The sequence below is a fragment of the Musca autumnalis genome, unplaced genomic scaffold (genome assembly GCF_047663935.1).
Source record: "Musca autumnalis isolate F117 unplaced genomic scaffold, ASM4766393v1 scaffold_4, whole genome shotgun sequence".
In the NCBI taxonomy this organism is placed as follows: domain Eukaryota; kingdom Metazoa; phylum Arthropoda; class Insecta; order Diptera; family Muscidae; genus Musca; species Musca autumnalis.
Genome location: NW_027411977.1, coordinates 160,601,766 through 160,625,523, shown reverse-complemented (window position 1 = coordinate 160,625,523; position 23,758 = coordinate 160,601,766). Strand labels below are relative to the sequence as shown.

At 37.1% G+C, this 23,758-nt stretch overlaps 2 protein-coding genes across 4 annotated transcripts in view; both read left to right on the top strand.

The window, feature by feature from the left end:
- Vps13D (vacuolar protein sorting 13D) overlaps positions 1-23,758 on the top strand; it is a 672,569-nt gene that overhangs the window by 33,729 nt on the left and 615,082 nt on the right. The gene's annotated exons all lie outside the window — the stretch shown is intronic.
- On the top strand, positions 1,892-23,275 carry LOC141402176 (uncharacterized). Of its 2 annotated transcripts, none has more exons than XM_073982995.1 (2): positions 1,892-2,087; positions 2,456-23,275. In XM_073982995.1, the coding sequence occupies exon 2, from the start codon at positions 17,487-17,489 to the stop codon at positions 19,080-19,082; it is 1,596 nt and encodes a 531-aa protein (XP_073839096.1). In that variant the 5' UTR covers positions 1,892-2,087; positions 2,456-17,486; the 3' UTR covers positions 19,083-23,275. The 2 variants fall into 2 exon arrangements, with proteins under 2 accessions (XP_073839096.1, XP_073839098.1); XM_073982997.1 differs by lacking the exon at positions 1,892-2,087 and having other exon boundaries at positions 6,633-6,850; positions 7,220-23,275.

Sequence of the window (23,758 nt, the reverse complement as noted above, 5' to 3'; positions counted from 1 at the left end):
TCAATGTTTGGTGAGCATAGACTTTTGTGTATCTGTCTCCACTTAGAACTATAGATCTTTTTTAATACTTTTCGTTTTTCACTGCTTCTGGCTATAGATTCTTAATCTTGGTTTATAAACCATTTGCAATAAAATTTTAACTAGTAGTTGGCTGTAATAACACGTAACCAATTCAAAATCACGTAACCAATTCAAAATCACGTAACCAATTCAAAGATTTATTTGTGAAAAAATTGGTTGAAAGTTAACAGTTTTCGTTAACATTGCGCTGTTGAAAAGAGTGTAAAAGTTGAATGACCTAACAGCTGTTTTGAAACAAAAAAGAAAGAACATAAATGGAGCACACAAACAGATGCACTTTTCGTTTTGTTTATTTTGCCCAGCATAGAGTTTTGCTGACATCTTTCGATTAGCTACAAAATTTCAGATTATTATCACCACACATAATATAACCAATTTATTTCATTATTCTTTTCGTTGATTTTTACTTATTACTATTATAACTTAATTTCGAATAATTTGTAATGGAATAATTCTCTATGATTAATTAAATTCAATGAAATTTAGGATATAATTTGAATGGAAATATGTTATAGGATATAATTTAATACGAATTTTGTCAGAAATTTCACTCATTCTGGTTATTTAGTTGAATTTACTTTAATATGTTCGGCGTAAAGGTGCATTTAAGATCACTTCATGTTACTTTTCATTTATATTTTCCCCTTTTGTTAAGTTGACTAGAATTATATGATCTATAATTAATGAAAAAAATAAAATTTTCTTGGTTTAATAAAATGATTGTTTTTCCTATTATGGAGTAAATAATTATTCTAGTTTGATTTATAAAGGGTTCGGGAAGTTGTAGGGTAGTTGATTGTGGGTTTACCATGATGGTAGGTGAGGGTTTCCTTATGAGGTTACAGATCGTAAACTTGAAGGGAGGGATATCCATGCATTACCATCTGAGCATGGCATTTAATCAATGTTTGGTGAGCATAGACTTTTGTGTATCTGTCTCCACTTAGAACTATAGATCTTTTTTAATACTTTTCGTTTTTCACTGCTTCTGGCTATAGATTCTTAGTCTTGGTTTATAAACCATTTGCAATAAAATTTTAACTAGTAGTTGGCTGTAATAACAGATGAATGTTGGCAAGATCCCACCCCAGCGGCGAGCGAATAGGCTGAGGAAAAATGCATGCTTTGTCTCAGGAGTTCATCTGACATCTATATTGATCAAACTCTTTTTATTTCACCGATGCACACTACAGTTTTTGGCGCCCAACGTGGGGCCGTGTGGGTTCGAAATGTCGTTTGTTAAAATTTTAAATCATCTTGATATTTTCATATCGTAGAATTTTCTCACTCATGTCCTGTTTTTATTTTCTTTTTCTATTTTGCTTCTCTTATACATATTTTCCTTTTCCATGGTTTGATAACAGAATTTCGCCGGAATTTTTATGAGTTAAATGCAGCTGTGCTAATTCTTATTACCAGGAATGGCGTAATCTTCCTCATCTCCCTTTGTAGTTTACTCCTTTGGTTTTTAGGTCGAAAGATTACAGGTCCCTGGACAGAAGTCTGAGTCTGACGTGAACTTTAAAGACTATATGGATTTTTCTACTATTCTTATTTTTCGATTAGACATTTAAAATCTTACCGATGAGATTTTTTAACATCGGAAATTTCTATCATTATATATGGTCCGATACTTTCTTCTAGTCTATCCCTTTCATTTTCTTTTTGCTACGTTTGCCAAACTTTTGATTTCATAATGTTTATATCCTATATTACTTTTCTGTTCTCCTGAATAAATCAAACTTGTTGTTGGATATTTTCATCGATTTTTTTGTGGAATATTTTGATTCCTTTGTTATATATTTTATACCTTATTTTGATAATTATGGAGTTTTGAAAAAGTTGTATATTTTTAAATTATCATGCCTCTTAAAAGAAGCTTTGATGAATCGTCGATGGCTGGAGCCGCAGGTGTGAGTGATGTGTTGGTTTGTAAGATTTGTTCGTCTTCTATACAGAATCCATACGTATTGGCGGAAACTATTTGTAAACATCCTTTTCATAGGGTATGTATTACGAACTATATTCAAACCCATTCGGATTGTCCGGTATGTGGTTCACGAATTATTAAAGACACCAAGCAATCAAATCAGGCAGGTTGGTACCCCGCAAATTTTTTTATAATCTATCGGAGTCTGAAGGATATTCTTTTGGTGCTAAACTGGCTATAAATATGTGTGGTACCAGTGAATAAATTAACAATTTCAAAGTGAAAAAAATATTAAGAAGCTTTAACCAGTGGCTTAAAACAAAAAACATTTTTTTAGTCTAATTTGCATGTGTCTATATACTATGAGTCTCTCATTGCATGTCTAAATTTTTGTTAAAATATTATTAATGCCTCTCAAATTGTGCGGTAAATGACCTGAAACAGACGGCAGTGAAACAGTGGTTAGAATTTTGAAGAGAAGAAAATAACTCGGTTTAAAGAAACCACAAAAAAATTTATTAAGTTAATAGCAAAAGATTCATTAAAAGAAAAGAAAATATTCAAAAAAAAATCGTACAAAGTACCAAAAATATAAATAAATCGTAAGGCAAGGTGTATAAAATCATAAAATTATTCTCTGATTTGACTGGAGTTTGCTGGTAGCTGATACCCTTCACCCCCGCATCGAAAGGCCTTTCATCGAGGGAGCTCCGTTGTTAACAAAGTAAATGAGAAACATTTATACTTAAATGGAACAAGAAACAACAAGATAATTAGTAATTGAAAGTGTACCGTTACTTCCCTCTTTGAACTATTAAGATAATTGAACTTTGTTATTTAGTTTAAAAATATATTTTTTTTTCAAATTTTGTGCAAAAATATATTTTTAAACTCACTAAATTTTTACTTAAAAATCATTTAAAGGATTTCCTATTGTTTCTCGTTAAGTTTTCATTTCCTGTCACATATATGCCTCTGTACTAGTTGTATTGATTTGTCAGTGTTTCATCTTGGGTTAACAGATTGATCGCTGTTGAAACAGAATCACTACTGTTAACTGTTTACACGAGAGATTTAAGTTTGAAAAGCATTGCTTCCAAAACTTATTTCATGTGATTTTTTTAAACCTGTTTGCACTATTGCAACAATTTTTAATAAATATTAACAATTCAAAGTAACATGTCCATACAATTAGTTATATAAGCCTTGATTATTGATATTTGGTGCATTGTTTAAAAAAAAATCACGTAACCAATTCAAAGATTTATTTGTGAAAAAGTTGGTTGAAAGTTAACAGTTTTCGTTAACATTGCGCTGTTGAAAAGAGTGTAAAAGTTGAATGACCTAACAGCTGTTTTGAAACAAAAAAAAGAACATAAATGGAGCACACAAACAGATGCACTTTTCGTTTTGTTTATTTTGCCCAGCATACAGTTTTGCTGACATCTTTCGATTAGCTACAAAATTTCAGATTATTATCACCACACATAATATAACCAATTTATTTCATTATTCTTTTCGTTGATTTTTACTTATTACTATTATCAGGCATGTCACAGAAACCAATTCCGATCGAAAGTGGAATTGATTCCGTATTTAGCTTCTTCAGAAACCGAAAAACGAAAATTTTTTTCGGAATGAAACCACTTTTGGTTTCTCAAGTGGAATTGTATTTTTTTGGAAGCATGTCACTTTAAAACACTCCAAAAATACTTAAAAATAATAAAAATATTGTTTTATTAACAAAACCACATTTAAATTCATATTTGTTATCATTTTATTTAAAAAAAATCGCAAATTTTCATTATTTTTCAATTAACGAAACCAATTGTTAACAAAGTATTGCCACACAATTTTTTAATGAAAACCACTAAACAACCTGGCATTACGAATGATAAAATAAAGCAAAGATAAAAAACAGAACAAAAATAACTCGAACAAGGTGTTTGTTCAGTGTTATGTTGATTATTTTGAGCCTCTATTACCGAAACAATAGAAAAATCGAATTTTCAATAAAACTTAACTTTCTTTTCGCGCACACAAATATTCTTTTAACAGAATATTTTCACAATTCCCGCTTCCACAGATTTTATAATCATATGTTTTTGTTTTGTTTCTTTTGATTCCTCTAATGTTGCCATATTTATACTACATAATACGATTTTCGGAATTCACCAAATCGATCGAAATCTGAAGAAGCTAAAACAAAAACGATCGAAATGAAATTACGGAATTGAAACTATTCCGATCGGAATCTGTGACATGCCTGTATAACTTAATTTCGAATAATTTGTAATGGAATATTTCTCTATGATTAATTAAATTCAATGAAATTTAGGATATAATTTGAATGGAACTATGTTATAGGATATAATTTAATACGAATTTTGTCACAAATTTCACTCATTCTGGTTATTTAGTTGAATTTACTTTAATATGTTCGGCATAAAGGTGCATTTAAAATCACTTCATGTTACTTTTCATTTATATTTTCCCCTATTGTTAAGTTGACTAGAATTATATGATCTATAATTAATGAAAAAATAAAATTTTCTTGGTTTAATAAAATGATTGTTTTTCCTAATATGGAGTAAATAATTATTCTAGTTTGATTTATAAAGGGTTCGGGAAGTTGTAGGGTAGTTGATTGTGGGTTTACCATGATGGTAGGTGAGGGTTTCCTTATGAGGTTACAGATGGTAAACTTGAAGGGAGGGATATCCATGCATTACCATCTGAGCATGGCATTTAATCAATGTTTGGTGAGCATAGACTTTTGTGTATCTGTCTCCACTTAGAACTATAGATCTTTTTTAATACTTTTCGTTTTTCACTGCTTCTGGCTATAGATTCTTAATCTTGGTTTATAAACCATTTGCAATAAAATTTTAACTAGTAGTTGGCTGTAATAACACGTAACCAATTCAAAATCACGTAACCAATTCAAAATCACGTAACCAATTCAAAGATTTATTTGTGAAAAAATTGGTTGAAAGTTAACAGTTTTCGTTAACATTGCGCTGTTGAAAAGAGTGTAAAAGTTGAATGACCTAACAGCTGTTTTGAAACAAAAAAGAAAGAACATAAATGGAGCACACAAACAGATGCACTTTTCGTTTTGTTTATTTTGCCCAGCATAGAGTTTTGCTGACATCTTTCGATTAGCTACAAAATTTCAGATTATTATCACCACACATAATATAACCAATTTATTTCATTATTCTTTTCGTTGATTTTTACTTATTACTATTATAACTTAATTTCGAATAATTTGTAATGGAATAATTCTCTATGATTAATTAAATTCAATGAAATTTAGGATATAATTTGAATGGAAATATGTTATAGGATATAATTTAATACGAATTTTGTCAGAAATTTCACTCATTCTGGTTATTTAGTTGAATTTACTTTAATATGTTCGGCGTAAAGGTGCATTTAAGATCACTTCATGTTACTTTTCATTTATATTTTCCCCTTTTGTTAAGTTGACTAGAATTATATGATCTATAATTAATGAAAAAAATAAAATTTTCTTGGTTTAATAAAATGATTGTTTTTCCTATTATGGAGTAAATAATTATTCTAGTTTGATTTATAAAGGGTTCGGGAAGTTGTAGGGTAGTTGATTGTGGGTTTACCATGATGGTAGGTGAGGGTTTCCTTATGAGGTTACAGATCGTAAACTTGAAGGGAGGGATATCCATGCATTACCATCTGAGCATGGCATTTAATCAATGTTTGGTGAGCATAGACTTTTGTGTATCTGTCTCCACTTAGAACTATAGATCTTTTTTAATACTTTTCGTTTTTCACTGCTTCTGGCTATAGATTCTTAGTCTTGGTTTATAAACCATTTGCAATAAAATTTTAACTAGTAGTTGGCTGTAATAACAGATGAATGTTGGCAAGATCCCACCCCAGCGGCGAGCGAATAGGCTGAGGAAAAATGCATGCTTTGTCTCAGGAGTTCATCTGACATCTATATTGATCAAACTCTTTTTATTTCACCGATGCACACTACAGTTTTTGGCGCCCAACGTGGGGCCGAGTGGGTTCGAAATGTCGTTTGTTAAAATTTTAAATCATCTTGATATTTTCATATCGTAGAATTTTCTCACTCATGTCCTGTTTTTATTTTCTTTTTCTATTTTGCTTCTCTTATACATATTTTCCTTTTCCATGGTTTGATAACAGAATTTCGCCGGAATTTTTATGAGTTAAATGCAGCTGTGCTAATTCTTATTACCAGGAATGGCGTAATCTTCCTCATCTCCCTTTGTAGTTTACTCCTTTGGTTTTTAGGTCGAAAGATTACAGGTCCCTGGACAGAAGTCTGAGTCTGACGTGAACTTTAAAGACTATATGGATTTTTCTACTATTCTTATTTTTCGATTAGACATTTAAAATCTTACCGATGAGATTTTTTAACATCGGAAATTTCTATCATTATCTATGGTCCGATACTTTCTTCTAGTCTATCCCTTTCATTTTCTTTTTGCTACGTTTGCCAAACTTTTGATTTCATAATGTTTATATCCTATATTACTTTTCTGTTCTCCTGAATAAATCAAACTTGTTGTTGGATATTTTCATCGATTTTTTTGTGGAATATTTTGATTCCTTTGTTATATATTTTATACCTTATTTTGATAATTATGGAGTTTTGAAAAAGTTGTATATTTTTAAATTATCATGCCTCTTAAAAGAAGCTTTGATGAATCGTCGATGGCTGGAGCCGCAGGTGTGAGTGATGTGTTGGTTTGTAAGATTTGTTCGTCTTCTATACAGAATCCATACGTATTGGCGGAAACTATTTGTAAACATCCTTTTCATAGGGTATGTATTACGAACTATATTCAAACCCATTCGGATTGTCCGGTATGTGGTTCACGAATTATTAAAGACACCAAGCAATCAAATCAGGCAGGTTGGTACCCCGCAAATTTTTTTTATAATCTATCGGAGTCTGAAGGATATTCTTTTGGTGCTAAACTGGCTATAAATATGTGTGGTACCAGTGAATAAATTAACAATTTCAAAGTGAAAAAAATATTAAGAAGCTTTAACCAGTGGCTTAAAACAAAAAACATTTTTTTAGTCTAATTTGCATGTGTCTATATACTATGAGTCTCTCATTGCATGTCTAAATTTTTGTTAAAATATTATTAATGCCTCTCAAATTGTGCGGTAAATGACCTGAAACAGACGGCAGTGAAACAGTGGTTAGAATTTTGAAGAGAAGAAAATAACTCGGTTTAAAGAAACCACAAAAAAATTTATTAAGTTAATAGCAAAAGATTCATTAAAAGAAAAGAAAATATTCAAAAAAAAATCGTACAAAGTACCAAAAATATAAATAAATCGTAAGGCAAGGTGTATAAAATCATAAAATTATTCTCTGATTTGACTGGAGTTTGCTGGTAGCTGATACCCTTCACCCCCGCATCGAAAGGCCTTTCATCGAGGGAGCTCCGTTGTTAACAAAGTAAGGGAGAAACATTTATACTTAAATAGAACAAGATAATTTGTAATTGAGATTGTACCTTTACTTCCCTCTTTGAACTATAAGGATAATTTAACTTTGTTATTTTGTTTAAAAATATTTTTTTTTTCAAATTTTGTGAAAAAAATATTTTTAAACTCACTAAATTTTTACTTAAAAATCATTTAAAGGATTTCCTGTTGTTTCTCGTTAAGTTTTCATTTCCTGTTTGCACTATTGCAACAATTTTTAATTAATATTAACAATTCAATGTAACATGTCCATACAATTAGTTATATAAGCCTTGATTATTGATATTTGGTGCATTGTTTAAAAAAAATCACGTAACCAATTCAAAGATTTATTTGTGAGAAAGTTGGTTGAAAGTTAACAGTTTTCGTTAACATTGTGCTGTTGAAAAGAGTGTAGAAGTTGAATGACCTAACAGCTGTTTTAAAACAAAGAATAAAGAACATAAATGGAGCACACAAACAGATGTACATTTCGTTTAGTTTGTTTTGCCCAGCATACAGTTTTGTTGACATCTTTCGATTAGCTACAAAATTTCAGATTATATATATAATATAACCAATTTATTTCATTATTCTTTTCGTTGATTTTTACTTATTACTATTATAACCTAATTTCGGATAATTTGTAATGCAATAATTCTCTATGATTAATTAAATTCAATGAAATTTAGGATATAATTTGAATGGAAATATGTTATAGGATATAATTAAATAAGATTTTTGTCACAAATTTCACTCATTCTGGTTATTTAGTTGAATTTATTTTAATATGTTCGGCGTAAAGGTACATTTAAAATCACTTCATGTTACTTTTCATTTATATTTTCCCCTATTGTTAAGTTGACTAGAATTATATGATCTATAATTAATTAAAAAAATTAAATTTTCTTGGTTTAATAACATGATTGGTTTTCCTAATATGGAGCAAATAATTATTCTAGTTTAATTTATAAAGGGTTCAGATAAGTTGTAGGGTAGTTGATTGTGGGTTTACCATGATGGTAGGTGAGGGTTTCCTTATGAGGTTACAGATGGTAAACTGGAAGGGAGGGGTATAAATGCATTATAATCTGAGCATGGCATTTAATCAATGTTTGGTGAGCATAGACTTTCGTGTATCTGTGTCCTAATATAGATCTTTTTTAATACTTTTCGTTTTTACTGGTTCTGGCTATAGATTCTTAATCTTGGTTTATAAACCATTTGCATATCCTGTCTCCCTCTTTTAAATAAGCATGCAATAAAATTTTAACTAGTAGTTGGCTGTAATAACAGATGAATGTTGGCAAGGTCCCACCCCAGCGGCGAGCGAATAGGCTAAGGAAAAATGCATGCTTTGTCCCAGGAGTTCATCTGACATCTATATTGATCAAATTCTTTTTATTTCACCGATGCACACTACAGTTTTTGGCGCCCAACGTGGGGCGGTGTGGGTTCGAAATGTCGTTTGTTAAAATTTTAAATCATCTTGATATTTTCATATCGTAGAATTTTCTCACTCAGGTCCTGTTTTTATTTTCTTTTTCTATTTTGCTTCTCTTATACATATTTTCCTTTTCCATGGTTTGATAACAGAATTTCGCCGGAATTTTTATGAGTTGAATGCAGCTGTGCTAATTCATAATACCAGGAATTTTTTTAGTCTAATTTGAATGCGCCGGAATTTTTATGAGTTGAATGCAGCTGTGCTAATTCATAATACCAGGAATTTTTTTTAGTCTAATTTGAATGCGTCTGTATACTATGAGTCTCTCATTGCATGTCTAAATATTATTAATGCCTCTCAAATTGTGCGGTAAATAACCTGAAACAGACGGTAGTGAAACAGTGGTTAGAATTTTGAAGAGAAGAAAATAACTCGGTTTAAAGAAACAACAAAAAAATATTAAGTTAATAGCAAAAGATTCATTAAAATAAAAGAAAATATTCAAAAAAAATCGTACAAAGTACCAAAAATATAAATAAATCGTAAGGCAAGGTGTATAAAATCATAAAATTATTCTCTGATTTGACTGGAGTTTGCTGGTAGCTGATACCCTTCACTGCCGCATCGAAAGGCCTTTCATCGAGGGAGCTCCGTTGTTAACAAAGTAAGGGAGAAACATTTATACTTAAATGGAACAAGATAATTTGTAATTGAGATTGTACCTTTACTTCCCTCTTTGAACTATTAAGATAATTTAGTTAAGGGGTTGTAGGGTAGAGAAGTTTGGGGTTAAGTTTGACGGTAATCAAAATAAATTGACTGTGAACATCTAAGGTGGAGTAACCACCTAACATGGGCAGAAGTACTTAGAGATGTTCACTCGTTCAACCTATTGTGTTCTTGATTGGAAAATCCAATAGACCATTTTGAACTTGTAAAAATCGCAAAAAGCAATTTGAAAGACGGTATCGGGGGTATAGTATTTCCGATGTTCGTATCCTCCATCAAACAGTTACGTATTGCCTGTATAGAGATTGAGAAAAACTTTCTTGAAAAGGAAAGTCGTTATGTACCTTCACAACAAGCAAAATCCCAAAAGGTAGTACATGAAGTGTTGTATATTCCTGTACATACCAATGAGGAGCATGAACCGGAAGTGGCAGCTATCGGTGGTTCCTCAAGCTCCCTACTGGCAAAACTGCAAATCGGGAAACGGCAAAAGGAACATGGTGAGGGCAGGAAGCCATCGTCCTATAGTAAGTCCTGCCGAGAACAATCAACCGAAAACGTAAATAACAATTACGCGAAAATTAGACACTACCTACCTATAGAAATAAGAAAACAAAATTATGAAATGAAAAAGGAAAGAATATTTGCGAAAATTGATACTGACCTTCCAGAAGATGAGAACGATAAAGAGCCCACCAGTCGTAGTACTAAAGCCGATGTAGGAAAATATCCATCAAAGAGAATCCTCAAGTTAAGGAACCTGCAAAAAGAAAGAAAACGAATTAACAAAATCGTTTTTGAGGCAGTTCTAAAATTCCAAAAGAGCAAAGACCCAAGGCCTTATGCCACTTTTAAAATAGGGAATACAGAGTTAAACAGGTTACTCGATTCAGGAGCGACTATCAGAATCCTGGGTCAGGGATGCCGAGAACTCGTTGAGGAACTCGGTCTCGAAATTAAAACTATGTTTTCAGATGTGCGAACCGCCTCCGGTCAAAAGTTTAGAATATTAGGCAAAGTGGGCGTGGACGTAGAATATAAGGGATCAATCAATAGGGTATCCTTTTATCTATGCCCAGATTCGGACCAAAGGGTCTATCTTGGCATAGATTTTTGGAAAACATTCGAGATAGCCCCCGAACTTATAAAAGTAGTCGAGTTAGATATAGAGAAAATACAAACGGAATTCGAAAATACCGGTAATGAATACAAAAGAAACATGCATGAACAAGACCAAAGCCAACGAAGTAGATTACATCCCAGCAAAAAGTTTGCCTCCAAAGAGGCAGTTAAATGATATGTACAAGTGATCTGGAAGTGCATCAAATTATGCATTTTCACTCATGATTTTTACAAGAGCGTGACTACTGAAAGAGGCACTCCATTGCACTGCATTTTAACTGACCCTCTGGCACTGCATTTTAACTGACCCTTTGGCACTGCATTTTAACTGACCCTTTGGCATTGCATTTTCACTAACCCTTTGGGGTAGAATAGGAGGCAGTCCAAAGCACGTCTTTTGATACAAGCATTTTGCGGAAATTGTGCAAGCCATTACAAAATATGCCAGAACAAATAAAATGCATTATTTGTGTAAAACAAAAATATTAAGAACTTTATTACATTAACACAAATTATGAAAATTCTCCATTGAATTCAAACGCAAACATGCGTGTTTCCTCCGCTCCCATTTGTTCCAAGCTGAACTGTTTTTACTTCATTTGTTAAATGGGTTGCCTTCCCATCACCAGTTAAGATTTCGACATGTACTCCAACAGCACTCCATTCGGAAATTTTCTTCTCGTGAGTTACCGGAAAAATGTTCACAAATTAAATATTATTTAGTTTGTATTAACAAATGTTTGGAAATGTGTTAACACGCTTATCACTTTTTGGAAAATGTATGCCGCTGCCTGTAGAGATGTACAAACTGATTAATGTACATGTAGGGATCTCTAACAACTGCTAATAAAATGTAGCGAACGGAGTGCCTTTTTCACGACTCCGTTTAGACTGCATCCGGATGCTGTTAAATTGTGAGGAATTGGATTGCCTTTTTTACGATTCCGCTGAACTGCATCCGGATGTTGTTAAAATGTGACAAGTGGATGTGATTCTTTGGATTGCATCCAAATGCGGTTAAAATGTGAGGACTGGAGTGCCATTTTCACGACTCCGGTTGAACAGCATCAAAACATGCCGTGACGGAACTAGTCCACATTGCACTACTTCCAATTTATTTTGCTGGGATATTGTTATTGAAAAATTTCCAGCGTTTGAGAAAAAGGGTTTGGGTAAAACTACCCTAGAAAAGCATGTAATAAAATTGATCGATGGTGCGGTGCCAGTAAAGGATAAGCATTATCCAATACCCCCGCTGTTCAGCAAATAGCCTACGCTGAGACTGACAAAATGCTGGAACTGAAGATCATCGAAGAAAGTGAAAGTTCGTGGAGCCATAGGACAACAATTGTACGCTAGCCTGGCAGAAACAGGTTCTGCTTAGACGCCAAAAAATTAAACGCTCTGACCATAAAAGACATATATATATGTTCCACAAACATCCCAGATGGGACAAGGAAGACTTCTCTCATATCAATGAGTGCACCCCGATTCATATTAGCTCAATGATATGGGACCTACAGTTTATCGCCGAGTCCGAACGGCGTGTCTTAAGACACCAATTGTAGAGAAGTTTTACATGGCTGAAATACTCAGGAAATGTCGCCAACATTACTGAGGGGTATTTTGCCACCGTTGAAAATTGTTTGATGTTGCTTGGTCGGGGAATCGAACCCACGACCTTCCGCGTGCAAGGCGGGTGTGCATACCATTGCACCACGGTGGCACCCTACATCCACTACAAAATATAGATGGTATTCTGAGTCGAATCGATCAGACCGTCTATATTAGTAGTGTAGTTCTGGCAAATCGAGCTGGAGGAAGAGTCCCGAGAATACACAGCTTTTACTGTCCCCGCCAGGCCGCTTTACCAGTTCCAAATGATGCCATTCGGACTGTGTAACGCGGCCCAGCGATTGTGCCGTTTAATGGACAAAGTTATCCCAGCTCGATTGAAAACCAACGTGTTCGTCTATCAAGATGATCATAAACGGCGATTTCGATGTCCATATGATGACACTAGAAAAGGTAGCTTTATGAAGAATTTTGCCTCTAAATCGGCAGCCGTGACTGACACTCATAAGAAAAGTGAGAAATTTCAAATAACGCCTGCCGCCATCACATCTTTTGAGGAGCTCAAACATGATTTGACCACTGCTCCGGTGCTAAAGGATCCAAATTCTCAAAAACCATTCTACATCCAATGCGATGCTTCTGATGTGGGGATAGGCGCAGTTCTCTTCCAAAAAGACGAGAGCGGGTAAGAGAACCCAATAGCGTTCTATTACCAAAAGTTAAACAAATGCCAGAAGAACTACAGCGTAACGGAGTGTCTCGCCGCTGTATTGGGAATAAAACGCTTTAGGCCGTATGTCGAACTCATGAAATTTACGGTGATAACTGATCACGCCAGTCTCAAATGGCTGATGAGCCTAAAGGATCTCAGCGGGAGACTGGCGAAGTGGTCCCTTCTACTGCAGGCCTATGATTTCGTGATTGAGCACCGAAAAGGTAAAGATACATTATCTTATCTGTGGCCGATATGCTCTCTCTCGAACCGCCGTAGTTGAAGAGACAGTGAGCTCCGACAATATTTTGGACTTTAAAACAGCCGAATTCGAGTCCGACGAATACAAAGATCTAATATCCGTGGTAAAACAGAACAAAGCTTTATATTGATTTTTAGGCAAATACCCCAGAAGCAGGAATGGTAACGCGTATGTGTTCGTGGTCTTGGACCATTACTCGAAGTTTACCTTCTTAAAAGCTATGAAGGAAGCCACTACAAACAACGTTATCGCTTTCTTGGTTGAAGAAATCTTTCGTAAGTTCGGTGTACCGAAAACGATACACAGCGATAAGGGTCCCCAATTCACCGCGAAAGCGTTTAAAGAACTTATAGAGACGTATAAAATAAACCACCTTCAGACTGCTCCATACTCCCCACAATGCAATGCCTCCGAAAGGACCAATCAGTCTATATTGGCAGCTATTAGAGCATATATGGATGGCGATCACAAAGATTGGGATGTATACTTGAATGAAATTGAATTTGCCCTTCGGACATCAATTCATAGTGCCACCAACACGACTCCTTTTTTTCGCACTATTTGGCTTTGAAATGTAGTCTGACCAATAGTGAAAGATTGGAATTGATTAGGGAGAAGATATCGCAAAACCTACACAAAGCATATGAAACAAGCGCTAGGCGTAATTACCAAAGAGCATGGTCATAAAATTCATTTCGCGCCAAGAAGTGTATAAGCGCATTTTCGTACAGAGCGATTTTAAAAAATGTTTCAATGCAAAATTCGCAAAAAGTTTACAAAATGCCGCCAAGAAGTGTATAAGCGCAATTTCGTACAGAGCGATTTTAAAAACTGTTTCAATGCAAAATTCGCAAAAAGTTTACAAAATGCCGCATAGTCGGTCCAAAAGCTAATAACATGTATGAAATTGAAAAACAGCAAGGCAGACCGTTAGGTGTAAGTCACGTCAAAGACTTAAAGACCTAGAATTTTTTTCTCTACCAAAATCTGATGAAAAAATCGGCGAATTCCGAAACGAGGTAATACTGCTTTCAGGCAGAAACATCTCTATAGGTGGACCTACAAAGGGAACTGCTGATTGCTTCCAAACCAGAGTCATAGCTAGGTGCAATCATGAGACTTTCGAAGAATTCCGTGATTAAATCCAAGCTCGTAGAGACCTCATCAAGAATAGAATACGTCTGTTTAGTCGGTGCAAGATACTTCCTGATCTTATAAAATATGTTTTCCAAACGAGTCGACCATATTCAAACGTCTTGTTTTAAATCTGGCTGTTATAAAGTAACGGAAATTATTAGTATGTTTCCGAGAAGCATCTGTTCAAAGAGAACATAAATATATACGTAAGTTTAATTGCTTTGCTTTACTTTATATGTAATGTAGTTTCTAGAGTGTCAGCTGTTGTATATTTTCAATTATTTTATGCAGGCCAATAACCTAAATAAAGAAAGAACTTGATAATTTCACATTGCATGGGTTATTGGCTGAAGTAAATTTATGAATAGTTAATTATTGCTTATTTTACATTTTACCATAGCTGTTAAGTTAATCAAAATGTATAAATACTAATTGGCAATAAAGAATCTAGGTAGTTTACAAGAAATTGTATATCTATTTAGGTTTACGCAATTACAAGTGTTGCGTATATCCGCGTCTTTAATCGTTATTAAACATTTTGGTAACCCCGACGTGATCTCACTTGTAAATTTCTTACTTCCCCCCACCAGTGCACGATGGGGCCGATGACAGGTTTTTGAGGCAAAATATCACAGGGGCAAGCTAGACCTCGTGCAGATGTTTATAATGGGTCTAGAAACTAATCTGCCAAATTTGGTTCATATCGGTTCATATATAGATATAGCTCTCATATATATGTTCGACCGATTTCGAGTAATTGATGGACCAAACACGAAAATTCTGACCAATTATTATATTTGGAATATGTGGCGGAATTCGGACTGGAAATAAGTTTGCCAAGTTATTTTGAAATCGGCTCAGATTTCGATATAGCTCCCATATATATTTTCGCCCGATTTTAGGTATTTGGTGCAACAAACACGCAATTTCTGTCCAATTTCGATGAAATTTGAAACGTGTGACAGGATTCGGTCTAGAATTATGTTTGCCAAATTATATTGAAATCGGTTCAGATTTTTATATAGCTCCCATATATATTTTCGCCCGATTTGATGTATTTGGTGCAACAAACATGCAAATTCTGTCCAAATTCGATGAAATTTAAAATGTGTGACGGAAGTAGGTCTAGAAAAAAGTATGACCAATTATATCGAAATCGGTTCAGATTTGAATATAGCTCCCATATATATTTTCACCCGATTTTAGGTATATCTTGCAGCAATCACGCTATATATGTCCAATTGTGATGAAATTTAAAGTGTCTGACGGAATTTTGTCTAGAAAACATTATTGAGACATCATATTGAAATTGGTTCAGATTTGGATATATCGTTCATAAATTCTTACTGTCGAAGTTAATTGCTTTCTCATTTTAGTTGGTTGATATCGAAATTCCATGAGAACATAGTAAAAAAATATTTTTCTTTTGACAAATTGACCGAAACAGAGGCGGCATGAATCAAGAGCTTGGTATTGTTGGCGCGTTCATAGGAGACTTCCGAAGCAAGTTTTCTTCCTTCACTATAATCCACATTAGGCCGCCCTCTCTTCTTTGCACCTTTACCTTATTCTTGCGTAAATACTGTGTCGCTAGCTAACCATAAGCTTTTAAATTGTAATACACGATCTTTGGCATGTCGCCGGGGGCCGTTGCCAGATTGTAATTTTTTGGTTTTGGAGGTTTGAAAGTGTTAAGAATATAATTCCGTTATTATTTGATTTCAATCGCTGACTTTAAAAAATGACGTTTTGCCTCAAAAACCTGCCATTGGCCATCGTGCAGTGGTAAGGGAGTTGAAACACTTATTTGTGAGAGTAAGGAATTTAGTCCTTACAGCAACCAGACGCGTGCCTTATATCAGAAGGTCGCATCCATTCAAAAGAAGAAGAAGAAGACATCGAAGTCAAGTAACCAGAGTCGTCTGGAATTCAAGCAAACAGAGAGAGAGAGAGAGTTTGACCAAAGCTAGCCGAATCAGCGGAATTCTAGTAGCTAGGAGGACCTAGAAACCGTGACGATGGGGCTGTCAGCAATGATCTCGGATCAGCAAGCAGCAATCGCCGAATTGAGGAAAGCGATTTCAAATGTAAAGAAGTCTCCAATAGAGAGAAGAACTGTGGAGTTCTACACGAAGAAATTGGGGGAGTTGGAAGCACTCTGGGTGGAGATAGACCGGAATGAAAACAAGATACGAGCGAATCCGGCAGCAGAGTCACAACTCCATGTCACAAGTAACCAGCACAAGGTCGTTGGAGAATAACATAGAGCTGCAGTGGACGCCATACAGGCGGAGAACAACAAGGGTATAGAAGCAGGGCCCCAAAAACCACTCCCGACAGTAAGGGAAATGCAGAAGCAGAAACAACCCAGCGGATCTAGTATGACCAGCAACATGGCTGCATTAGTAAGACGTCAGAGGGCTCTAATGCAGTCAATCCAAACGTTAATAAGGGGCAGCTCAGGTCAAGCTGCACCCTGTCAAACGATGGCTGCAACTGAGCGATTGTGATCAAATGTGGAAGACATCTACTTCAAGATGTACGATAATTTTGACTACCCAACAGTGGTTGGGTACGATGCATCAGCATATGTTCTCTTGGAATAAGAGACACTAAAATTCAAGGAGAAGATATCGGCGCTATAACAGGTCGATCGTCCATCATCTCAGCAGAGATCAGGTTCAATGGGGTTACTCAAGGTGGCAGACATTTTCGGACTCTTTGGGAAGATGATTGACGAACAAGCATTGCCGCTGGTACAAAAGATGTGGTACCTCAAGGCAAATGTGACTGGAGAAGCCGAGAAGCTCATAAGGCACCTCGAGTTGACGGAGGCGAATTACCACATAGCCTGGACGACTCTACAGGAACGATACAACAACAAGAGAGCTCAAGTGTCAGCGATACTTGAAAGAATTTTAAGCTTGCCTAACATGTCAGGCGATTGCAGATCAGTGTATGGGATTCACTCTTAATCCACATCCTGACAAAGAGGATGGACAAGACGACTCATGTGTTGTATGAGCAGTCGATTGTCATTTCCAAGGAGCTTCAAACGAAGGATCATTTCATGAAAAGCCTGAAGATTCGACTCGAATCATTGGAAGCAGTCAATGGGGTTCAAAAGAGTAAGCCAACAGCTACGTCTGCTTCAACAACATCCCGAAAATTTTACATGTGCAAAGGTGATCACCCACTTTACTATTGCAAACAGTTCTTGGCAAAGACCGCGTCCGAAAAACAGAAATGGGTTGCTAGGAACAAGATGGGCCTGAATTGCTTTAAAGAGGACCATCAGCAAAGACGTGTACAAGTGGGACATGCAGGAAGTGTCAACAGAAGCACAATACACTTCTACATTTCGCCACGAAGACACAAGCAATCACCTACAGTAGCATCAGCAGGGCTAGTGCAGAGATTGGGTATTGAACCAATTCAAGCGACTCTCGCTATCGAAGGAATTGGCGGAAGGTCAAGAACAGCAAACCACAGAGTCAATGTGGATATTCAGTCACTAATATGCAAGTTCCGAGCGCGCCTAGAAGCTTTTGTATTACCAGACATAGTTCCACCGCAACCAAGCACTGACATCGACGTCACGTCATGGCCTATTCCAGAAAACATAAAGCTAGAGTATCCACATTTTTACCAAACGGGCAGAATCGACGTACTCCTTGGAGCAGAGTTTTATTTCAATCTGATTTTATCGCAAGAGATTCGGATGTCCAAGGAACTTCCTATATTGAAGAACTCGCAACTCGGATGGATTGCTAGAGGAAAGGTACAGGCTAAAGCAGGAATGGATACGTGTGCAGTTTTTGGAGAAGATGAACGTGGTCTGGAAGAGTTGTTAAAGCAGTTTTGGGAACAAGATGATGTTGGTGAGGACCAGAAGTTGACACTAGCAGACGAAAGGTGTGAAAGTCACTTTAACCAACACACTACAGTCAATGAGAGTGGTCGCTTTGTGGTGCGACTACCATTTTCAGATGATACAGAAAAGATATCAGAGTCACTGAATATTGCAGCGTCCAGATTCTTCGCTCTGGAGCGTCAGTTAGCAAAAGATGCAAATCTTCGCGAGCAGTGTGCGAATTTTATGAATGAGTACGAAGAGTTTGGCCACATGACGAAAATACAACCGAGAGAGGTGCGCGGCAGTCATTACTACATTCCGCACCATTGTGTCCTGCGTTCAGATAGCAGTACGACAATGCTCAGGGTAGTGTTCGATGCGTCCTGTAAGTCATCGTCTGGGTGGTCGCTCAATGATATTTTACATTCAGGTCCCAAGGTGCAAGGAGACCTGTTTGGGATGTTGCGATTTAGATTACCGCGATTTGTGTTCACGACGGATATCGAGAAGATGTACAGACAAGTACTAGTGGACACGAGGGATCGCAGATATCAGCTGGTCGTATGGAGGAGTGCTCCAGACAAGGAGCTCGAGCACTACATGTTAAATACATTAACGCATGGTACGACTTGCTCCCCGTATCTTGCTACGAGATGTCTGAAAAAGCTAGCAGATACGAATTTGCATAAATATCAATTGGGTGCTCCAGCACTTCAGCGAAATCCGACAGCTTAACGACCGCAATGGAGATGCAGAGTCAGTTGAATAGGTTCTTAGAAGCAGGATTCAGATTGCGAAAGTTGTGTGCCAACCACTTAAAACTATTACATGGGGTCCACCAGAGGATAGAGAAGTAGACCTCGACTTCGATTATTCATCAAGCAAGGTACTGGGGTTGACATGGATTCCCCAAGCGGACCGATTTTGCCTGAAGAGTAATATGAGCGAATGCAGCGTCGTAACTAAGCGCAAAGTAACATCTGATCTGGCGAGATTGTTCGACCCATTGGGACTTGCAGGTCCTGTTGTGTCCGCAGCAAAGATCATTATTCAGGAGCTGCAGGAACTGCCAGCAGAATTGGCATCCTATTAGTTATCGTTTCGAGAGAGTTTGAAGATGCTAAATGATTTCATGTTACCAAGACATATGTTTAATGCAGAGAAACCAACGAGGATTGAGATCCATACATTTGTGGATGCTTCAGAAAAGGCGTATGGAGCAGTGATGTATCTGCGGGCTAAGTTGGCAGACGGAAGGCTCCTTTGTTCAAAATCAAACATTGAACCTATAAAAGAGATCACGTTGCCACGGTTGGAGCTTTGTGCCGCTGAGTTGGGAGCAAAACTTACCTCAAAAGTCAAAACAGAGTTGGGTTACGAAGATTTTAAGACTATTCATCGCTGAAGACGTTTGTTGCCAACAAGGTGCAACAGATCCAAGACAGGTCGCTTAGAACTTAATGGCGACATGTGGGTACAAAAGACAATCCTGCAGATTTTATTTCCAGAGGTATGAAGCCGGATCGTATGTCAAGATGTACGATGTGATTTTATGAACCCACATTTCTACACCGAAACATATCTCCCTGGCCGGAACCCTTTTCGAAGAATGGAGAAAATCAGATCGATTTTGAGTTCAAGGTAAAGTCTACAGTGTCAGCAGTAGCCTCATAGAGCGGGTTGCAGGATATAATTTATGGAATAAATCACAGGAATTCATTCAGCAGTTTACAGCGAATTGTCGGTTATGTCTTGCGATTTGCCGAAAGGGTAAAAGGACGCAAGAATGGATGCTCGACAGAAGTGTTAACCCCCATGGAATTGAGTCGTTCGATGCAGTTAATTGTCAAGACTATTCAGGTGTCAGATTTCGCGAAGGAAATACAGCAGTTGAGGAAGCATGGAGCATTGGACAAATCAGCTTAACTCCGTTTTTGGATGACAAAGGAATACTGAGAGTCGGTGGCTGGTTAGAAGAGGCAACCTTAGCATACGACACAAAGCACACGATGTTGCTACCATACAACGATCCGATTGTGAAGCTCGTCCTTGACATGATTCATCGGAAGAATAATCACTGTGGCTCCCAATTACTACTTGCAACATCAAGACAGAGGTTTTGGATTATAAATAGAAAGGCTATGGCACGGAACATTGTGCAAAATTGCGTGAAGTGCACCCGAGCAAAACCAAAGTTATACAGTCAAATCATGGGGAATATCCCTCCTGGCAGGGTCACGCCAGCAAGGCCGTTTATTGTATCAGGCGTTGATTATTGTGGGCCTTTGTGGGTCCACTACAAAATACGAGGAAAGAGACCACATAAGGTTTACATTGCTGTGTTTGTCTGCTTCGCAACAAAGGCTGTGCATTTGGTAATAGTGACCGATCTGACTACGGAGGCATTCATCGGTGCGTTGAAGAGATTTGTCGCTCGTCGTGAGAAATGTCAAACGCTGTATTCAGACAATGCGATGAACTTTGTAGGGGCCAAGAATCAGCTCGACGAATTGAATCAGGCGGTGTTTGGAGAGGAAGGCAAGAAGAAAATAGCCGATACATGCGCCAGGGAAGGGATAGATTTCCAATTTATTCCCCCAAGAGCTCCACATTTCGGTGGTCTATGAGAAGCTGAGGTGAAGTCAGCGAAGCAGCTGTTACTTCGCACCACAACTAGCGCGTTATTAACTCACGAAGAATCGGAGACGGTCGTCGTCGAAATAGAAGCCATACTGAACTCTACACCGCTGACTCCTATTTCTAACGGCGTTAACGCCTGGACACTTTCTTGTGGGGGAACCTTTAACGGCTCAGGTTGATCCGTCAGTCACCACTCATCTACTTCATTGAAAAACAGATGGAAGATAGTATCCCAAATTAAGCATGAGTTCTGGAGACGTTGGTCTACGGAGTATCTAACTACGCTGAGAGAAAGACGGAAATGGAGCACACCATCTCCAAACATAGAGCCTGGGCAGTTGGTCATCATTAAGGAAGACAACGTACCGGTGATGCAGTGGCCGCTAGGCAGAATAACCCGAACGTACAAGGGCAGCGATGGAGCCGTCCTAGTAGCTGATGTAAAGACGCAGAGCGGAGAGGTTAAGCGGGCAATAAACAGGTTAGCTCCATTAATGGAAGATGAAAATGTGCCGCTGTCAGCGTTGAAGAACGAGAGTGGTGGTGAAGGACCAAACCGATTTAAGCCGTCAAGTAGCATGTTGATGTCAACAATATTTATGGCTTTGCTATTCCTGCCATTGTGCTTATGTCAGTCGTTCAGCGTACGTCAGTTCGAGAATAAGCCTGGAATTTACTTCGAAGGCATCGGAGTTACTAAGGTCGTAACAGCAGAGTGGAAACTAATAACTTACTTAGACCTTTCCACGTTTTGGGCGGATGTGGATGACTTTTCGTCTGGGATAAGAACCCTTCAGGAGTTGTGCAGACTTGAAGTTGGAAATCGAAGCTGCGAGACTGTTTCAGAGGATCTAGTTCAAGTCCAGAAACAGCTATGGAACCAGACATTTATTATTGATTCAACAATTAATATCATTAGAAGGGACGAGGGGCGACTCAAAGGACCTTTAGCAACGTCCAGGCTGAAATGAATCTTCTAGCTAATAAAGTGAAAAAGGAGGAGGATTTTGCGAGGGCAACACAGTCAATTGTTCTCCTTATCTCTCAGCTCATGCTACTATCATCTAAGTTGAAACATGTAGAAGATAACATCGATGTTCATCACAACCGTATAAGCCCATTGCTATTGACCCCACATCAGCTGTTGAGCGAGCTCCAAACCACCAAGGCTCATATTCCACCATCTCGTGCTCTACCTATTCGAGAAGAAAACTTGACAGAGTTCTTCAAATTAATGACGAGTAAAGGAAGTTTTATGAGTATAAATCATCAGAAGCTTGCGACTTGGAGTCAACCGTTTCTCATCAACCTTGGACCCAAATGGCTCTGAAGAATCGATGGATGTTTACTCTAGCCAACATGACAGATCGTTGACGTTCGTTTGTACCACAAATGACGCATTTGGAGGCAGAAGGGGCTGGAACAATAGAGATTAGGCCCGATTGCACCCTAAAAGACAACACCGTTACGATATACGGTCATTATGAAAACGAGACGATTGTACATACATCATATTTGATACTCAAAGCATTGGACACAATAGCTTCGCCCAGTCAGCTTATTTTGTTGAACACAACATGGAATAACACCTATGAGACACATACTGCTGAGCTCATTACATTACACCAACAGCTGAAAGCCATTGATATCGGACGCCTGCCCCAATGAATGAAATCGTCTTCCATTCATCATCACACTGTCAGCTACTTGGCGCTTTGCATTGGAATTGGAGTAGTCATATACGACACGAACAAACTTCGCCAACACAAAACTTCCACCAACAGCAGAATTAACCCAACACCAACCCCGAGACAGTCAATGTCGCCATCATATGTCTTCGACCAGATAGTTTCTTGAACGTCCCCGTTCAACGTGGGGGAGAATGTTCAAAGAGAACATACATAGTTACGTTAGTTTAATTGCTTTGCTTTACTTTAATCGGTATTAAACAGTATCTTCGTATCCATGTTCCAGTAACGCTCATTTAAAAGAGAATTATTTGATTTTGATGTGATGTCTATTTGCGAGCATCTGTATAAAGTTTTCCATCATATACGAGGGGTATCCGTAACAAACAACGAAGTTATGCTCAAAACAATGTTTTATCTTTAGTATAAAAATCAATAAAATGAGCAGTTGTGTTTGGTTGCAACACGCAAACAAACATTTGCGGCAAACCCCAAAAATCTGTTTTCATTTGATAAATTAACAAACGATACGAACTGTGACCAAACAGAGTTGAATAATATATACATATTTAAACGGGTTAGCAAATTCTCATTACAAAACGAGACAAAACATTGCATCCATGCAGATATATTCCGAAAAAAGTCAGATGCCAAGGGTAACGACCATCCCCCCACCACCGCAAATCCGCGACGCAGAATAAAAAACTATATACTTACCAGAAACATTCATCTTTCGCTCGCCATCCATATGTGCGTATGCCCGGCTTGAGACTACCAGTAGTGCGATTCTGTAACTTTTTTTAGTAACGAACCGACATCGGTAGTTAAGGAAAATATTCGGTTGAGTTAACGAATTTGCTATTCTGTAACTTTATGTAACCGATTGTAGAAATCGTTAGCACTACCTGCGAATATCGATGGAAAGACAAATTGTCAAATACAGTCGGACCTCGATTATCCGTGATGGTCGGGACCGGAGGCATTACGGATAATCGATTTTCACGGATAATGGAGTCAACGCTATTTATGCGGCTTTTGAACACATTTTTTAGTAAAAATGGCATAATATCGTACATATTTGCA

Bases quoted from the DNA above. Each gene is read 5' to 3' on its own strand.
- LOC141402176 (XM_073982995.1), top strand. From the start codon at position 17,487: ATGGACAAGACGACTCATGTGTTGTATGAGCAGTCGATTGTCATTTCC.